The sequence below is a fragment of the Silene latifolia genome, chromosome 2 (genome assembly GCF_048544455.1).
Source record: "Silene latifolia isolate original U9 population chromosome 2, ASM4854445v1, whole genome shotgun sequence".
Lineage (NCBI taxonomy): Eukaryota > Viridiplantae > Streptophyta > Magnoliopsida > Caryophyllales > Caryophyllaceae > Silene > Silene latifolia.
The window spans coordinates 194,140,368-194,146,281 of NC_133527.1; the positions used below are offsets into that span (position 1 = coordinate 194,140,368).

The window sequence follows — 5,914 nt, forward strand, 5'->3', positions numbered from 1 at the left end:
ATATTGTAATTTATTAGTAAAAATTTTTGAGCTGAATTATTTAGTTTTAAATTATTTATTATTCGTTATTATTCACTAATATTTACGTTTAGAAAATATAAACGTAAACATTTACTTCTAAAACTTAAAAATAGAGGTTTTTCAGCAATTAATTTAAGATTTTTTGGTGAGTCCCATATTTCTTTAAAAAAAATAAAAATATGCATATGATGACGTGGCTTAAGGAGAATGCTTGAAATGTTTTTGATTTTATATAGATAAGATAAGATTCTATAATATTGAGACTATAAATTTCACTTGTACTCTCAAAATCGGGCGATTCTTATTAATCCTGAATTTAGGAATTTTTCCGCTCAAATTTTTTCAGCTATATATTGGGCCTTAACATGTTTGGTAGTTATTCTTAAGTATTGGGCTTAACATTTTTGCTCAATTTTTTTTTTTTTTTTTTTTTTTTCGGAGTATAATTCTTATTTGTGAATATTTGTACAAAAATATATTCTACCAAAGTATTTTACACTATGTCATATTGTCATATATCTCAGAAGTTTCGTGCTTATGCACGAGATCTACACTAGTTAAAAATCTAAATCGGAAATAATGTTATTGCGATAGAGAGAGTAACAGGTACGAATAGTGGCGGATCCAGGAAATTTTTTTTACGGGGTTCCTTTGCTTTATGCGAGGTCGATACTGTAACGCAATCGTCGTAAATTAAAGGGAGTTCCTATAAAGTTTAGCTTGTGATGGAGCTGATATGCCTATCAAAAATATCACTTGCCTGAGAGCAAATTAAAACTCGTATTGTGAAAAAAAACTCTCTCTAAAAAACCCTAGCCTCCATCAAATTTATACAAGGGGCTCCATCGATTATCAATCGATCGATGGTAAGCCCCAAAATTGTTTCAAATTTTAATCAATAGTATGCATACCTATTTTCTATTCAATAAGTGTCTCCCTTTTGGTGAGAATCGTTTTTCCATCCCTTATTTCGGGGGTTTTCCATTTATTCGTGGTTTTAGTTTCATCAGTAATATAGTCAGGAGTAGTTCGTTGATGGTTTGCAGCGTGTTCTTTCAAAGGGTAAAAGTGATTTGTCAACGATCTTTGGAACCGGTCAGAGGTAAATTTTATCTCATAAATCAAACGAAGGATCCCCTCAAAAGCTACATGAAGATACCGATAATAGGGACGAGCGAATTGTCGATCTTTGTTTTGAGATCCCTAGTTTATAAGAAAATTATTTTTCTTTGGCTTCCATTAGATTTGTTTTCGATTATAGTTATTCTTTGTAAGTGCCGTATGGCGTTTTATTAATGAATTGTTCTTTTCTCAAAAAAAAAAATATCACTTGCCTATTCGCTTATTAATTAAAATAAATAGTACTATTATAATTACTCTTTTTTCTTATAAATATTAATTAATATTTTAAATTTCATAAGAAAATTTAAATTTTGTAAGGATTCAACCAATATTTACTAAAAAAGAGTTAGAAATAAGTATTTAACAAAGTTTTCAAAAAAGATTTTAGCTTCTTTTATAAATATTAATCAAAATTTAAAATTTATAAGAATATTAAAAATATTTGAGGATTCAACCAATGTTGTACAAAAGTATAATCAGTGTTGTTTGGTCAAGTTTAAAAAGTGCTTTTGTAATTGAAAAAGTAGTAGCTTGGCCAAACATGGTAAATTAGAGAGTTTTAAAAGTGCTTTTGAGAAGTCAAAAACTGATTATTCACCCCCAAAAGGAGAAGTAGATATTTACTACTTCTACTTCTACTTTTACATAAAGAACCAAATAAGCAAACAAAAGTTGTATTAAAGTGGTTAGGCCAAACATATAAATTTTGTGAGAAACCGCTTTTACAAAAGTAATAAATATGGAAAAGTCACTTCCATAAGCAAGGCCAAACAACACCATAAGGTAAATATTCCCTTAGTTTCGGTAATAAACTCATTTTAAAAAGTATGGTCAAACAACTAAAACTTTTCTGAAAACTAATAACTTGTGAATAAACTCATTTTAAAAATGAAAAGTCATTTCCATAAGCAAGGCCAAACAACACCATAAGGTAAATATTCCCTTAGTTTCGGTAATTTATTTATCTTTGATTTTGACACAAAGACGAAGAAAAAAAAGCGAATTATTTATAGCTCTTATTATTTAATAACAATTATTACAAATTTTTGATTGGTGACAGATAATATCGTCTTAAAAACGAGAAATTTTGCGTTGACTTGTGCCTCATAAAAATTTAAAACTACGGAGTGATATAGTAGTAATTGTTATTCTAAATTTTTTTAGTAGTGGTGAAGTGGGTGTGGGGCATAGCTCACAGTGTTATAGATATAGGGTAACAGAGTATAGATAATAGACTTATAAAAACTAATGACAAGATAAAAAGTACTCCTAGTACATGTGAGTTTGTGTACTCACAAGGGAATACAATTCAATATTTTATTTCGATAAATCTTAGTGAGTGAAGGACAAGTGCCAAGTTTTATGGTGTCCCACAACCTTTTTTACGGTGTCCCTGCATCAAAACCTATGAATGCAGTACAATTTTTTTCAAAGTTTCCGGTGTTCTATGACACCCCAATCCACAACGTGGATCCGTCACTGGGTACGGATGAGATAAGTTGGTCCTATCCCAGATGATCAATTTAGTTTGCTTACCTTATATATAAAAAAAAACTAGGGCTTATGGGTTAATATTGTTCACTTTTTTTGATATTATATTCGAGAGAGGTTGACTAATTTGGGATAAATTAAGGTGGAGAAGAAGACAAGTAAAATCGGACGGAAAGAGTATATGTGATTTCATTTGCATACCTAGGAAGTACTTCGTAGTTGAAGGGATCAACTATGCTCTAGAACTGCAAAAAAAAAAAACAATTAAAAGTACCTCAAGCACGATGGCTGACACCACGATGGCAGTCTGGCCGACGGGCACGACACGGCACAAACGGCCCACCACCTGTGCCTGGGCCAGTCCTAATGAGGGAATGGGCACGACTGGCCAGACCCACTTGATTACCTGCTCAAGGTTTCAACTAATTTTACCAAACAGGGTCTTGCATAGGTAGGCGTGCTAACTCATCCTAAACCTGATATTTCAGTTGTTCGTAAGCCCAAAACTGATCGCAAGTCGGCTCATATTTGAATTAAGCTCGTATTTCATCACACACTAATTTACGTTATGTTGTCTGTATGTCTTGTGACTTGTGAGTTATCAAATAACTTAAAGAAATTCATCAAATAAATACCCTTGATTATTGATAAAAGTATAAAACAAAACAAAAACTTCAAATCTCAAACTAATGTTGATTTTGATTGAAGTCATAACTTAACTCCCCAATTGCATTACATCCAACCATTTTCATTTAACAATTTAACAAATCCCATCCAAATTGGATAAACTATGTTTAACATTTATGAATATTCTAAATGTCATGGTTGTGAAATTCAATTTCTTATCCATATTCATTCATTTTCATTGTCACACCAAATAAAGATTTATCTTTGCATCATTTATGTTGGAAAGATACAAATAACAAATATGACTTCGACTATAGCGTTACACCAAAGTCCTTCATTCATTTATGTTACACCGGCTTGGCTCCCACGCGCGCCACGTGGTGTATACGTTTTAATTTCATTTACACCAGCAAAGATTACTCACTGTTGTCAACGATAAACCCTGAACACCAGCCATTCGCCAAAGATTTTGAGCTCCATGAATTTTGGTAGGCTTAAAATTCCTCGATTATTCACCTTATAAATTTTTAACGCGGTTTCAGTTTCAATCTCTCAAAGCTTAAACTCAACACAACTAGCTAATAAACTTGTTAGTCGCATACCAACTAAATCGAAAATTGTTTTTTTTGTTAATTCGACACACCAAATACTATTCAATGTGTGAATACAAGTAGGTGAACTAGAAGTGTAGGAGGTCCTACGTTCATTTTTCGGTACACAAAACATGTTTATATATCTTTGTCGATAATTAATTTTATTCTATATTCTCGTCTTGACGTTATATATATAGTCCCTATATCCTTAATGACGAGTCATTTTCGGACACTTTGTAGCCATCTGGCTTTTGCATTTTAATATGTTTATATAACAGTTCAGTTTACTCTTCTACTAATAACCTAAACCCTATTTCATCTCTTCTAAACACTAATCTTACAAAAAAAATTGTACATGGCTTCAATATCGTCTCCAAACACTATACTACCGCCTTCTTGGCTCTCTGAAAACACCGATACCACCAAGGAAATGTACATCCATACGCTTGTGAAAACAAGCCATAGCCCTAGGGTGAAGAAAGTCGCGGATAATGGAGAGATTGATGTGTTTAAGGCCGATAAGTACTTTAATGGAGTAATCGTTAAGGAAAGTATCACCGGTTCTGAAAAATATCAGGATCCTGTCAGGAAAAATCTTACTGATAGGGCGGCTACTACAGCGAAGCTGTCAGAGTTGAATTTACAGCCGAAGACTCCAAGTATTCATTCAGAATCGAGTTATAATAGCCAGAGTGCGCTGTTAAGACGCGTGCAGGGAAATTCTTCTAGGAGTAAAAACAACAGTAGCAGTAAAAACTCAGCATTCCTGTCATGTTACTGTTGTGACAAGAAATCTGTTGAGCTTGCTGATCAAGATAAGTTTAGCGAACCTGGAAAAGGGAACATAGAGAAAGCGTTATATGAAAAGCCGATCATAAGAACAATCCAGACGAATTTGGACGCAGCTGAAATTACACGGTTGAATAAACTGAAGAAGATTCAGCTAGACAGCCAGGAAGAAGCGGAAGAGCATAGACGGAAGAAATCATTAGAAGTGTTTGGCTCGGATGAAGGAAGCAAACGGTTTAGCCTAGAGAAGCGGCTAAACATGTTGTCATGGGATGCTATACCGAGATCATCAGAGACTTTAAGTGAGACCTGTAAAGACACTGAGAGCGATGCCAGCTCAGACCTGTTTGAGATCGAGGGTATGACATGTTCCATTCAAGGATCACAGAAATTGTCTGGCGACTGTACAACACGTACATCTGGTTATGCGCCGAGTGAGGCTAGCATAGAGTGGAGTGTAGTCACTGCTAGTGTTGCTGACTGTACTGGTTTTCCTGATTCAGAGAATAAAAGATCGAGTATGAAGCCGCCACTGCCTGTGAAAGCGGCAGTGAATAAAGGTGGGCAGAAGCCGAGGCCAGGAGGAATGCTGTTTGCTGGATGTAAAAGCCAGAAAGCTGTAAGAGTTGCTGAGGATGTTTGCAGAAGTCCTGTTATTAAGAGGAAACCAGATGAAAGTGTGAAAATGCATCGGTTTTCGGAGAGTTACAGTACTGTAACAAGGTTTCAAGCTGAAGCTAAGTTACCTGGAAATAGTCTTAGACAGTTAAAGACTACTCCTAGTAATAATGACATTTTGTACCTTTATTAGTATTTCTACATGCATGTTTGTTTTGTTTGCTAACTTGCTGTATTAACATAAACTTATGTAAAAAAGTATTTACTCTTTCCGTCTTAGACTCTCAGAGTCGCAGTCATTTGTTTACCTTTCGTATTCATTATTTTGAGGAGTAGGTAACTTATTGTATTAATATGAACGTATGTAAAAAGCATTTACTCTTTTCGTCTCAGACTTTTACATTTTATATTCACTATGAGAATGTTTTAATCAAAGGTAAACAAATGACCGGGACGGAAGGAAAATGGAGTATATAATTCTACGATTTTCAGCATGTTGTTGGATTTCATCTTGCATTTGATCTACTTGGGTAAGATTAAGTCACTGTGTTACACTGACCCTCCGACATGGGTGTCGTGTCTGACGCGTGTCGAGTATTGGGTACGGCTATTTTGTGCAGATTTTTCAATTTTTTGGTCTAAAGTGAAGTGTC

The 5,914-nt window shown here is 34.2% G+C and overlaps 1 protein-coding gene across 1 annotated transcript; it reads left to right on the forward strand.

The window, feature by feature from the left end:
• Positions 1-4,056: 4,056 nt before the first annotated feature.
• On the forward strand, positions 4,057-5,653 carry LOC141632294 (protein PHYTOCHROME KINASE SUBSTRATE 1). Its single transcript, XM_074444855.1, has one exon. The coding sequence runs from the start codon at positions 4,210-4,212 to the stop codon at positions 5,452-5,454; it is 1,245 nt and encodes a 414-aa protein (XP_074300956.1). The 5' UTR covers positions 4,057-4,209; the 3' UTR covers positions 5,455-5,653.
• Positions 5,654-5,914: the final 261 nt, after the last annotated feature.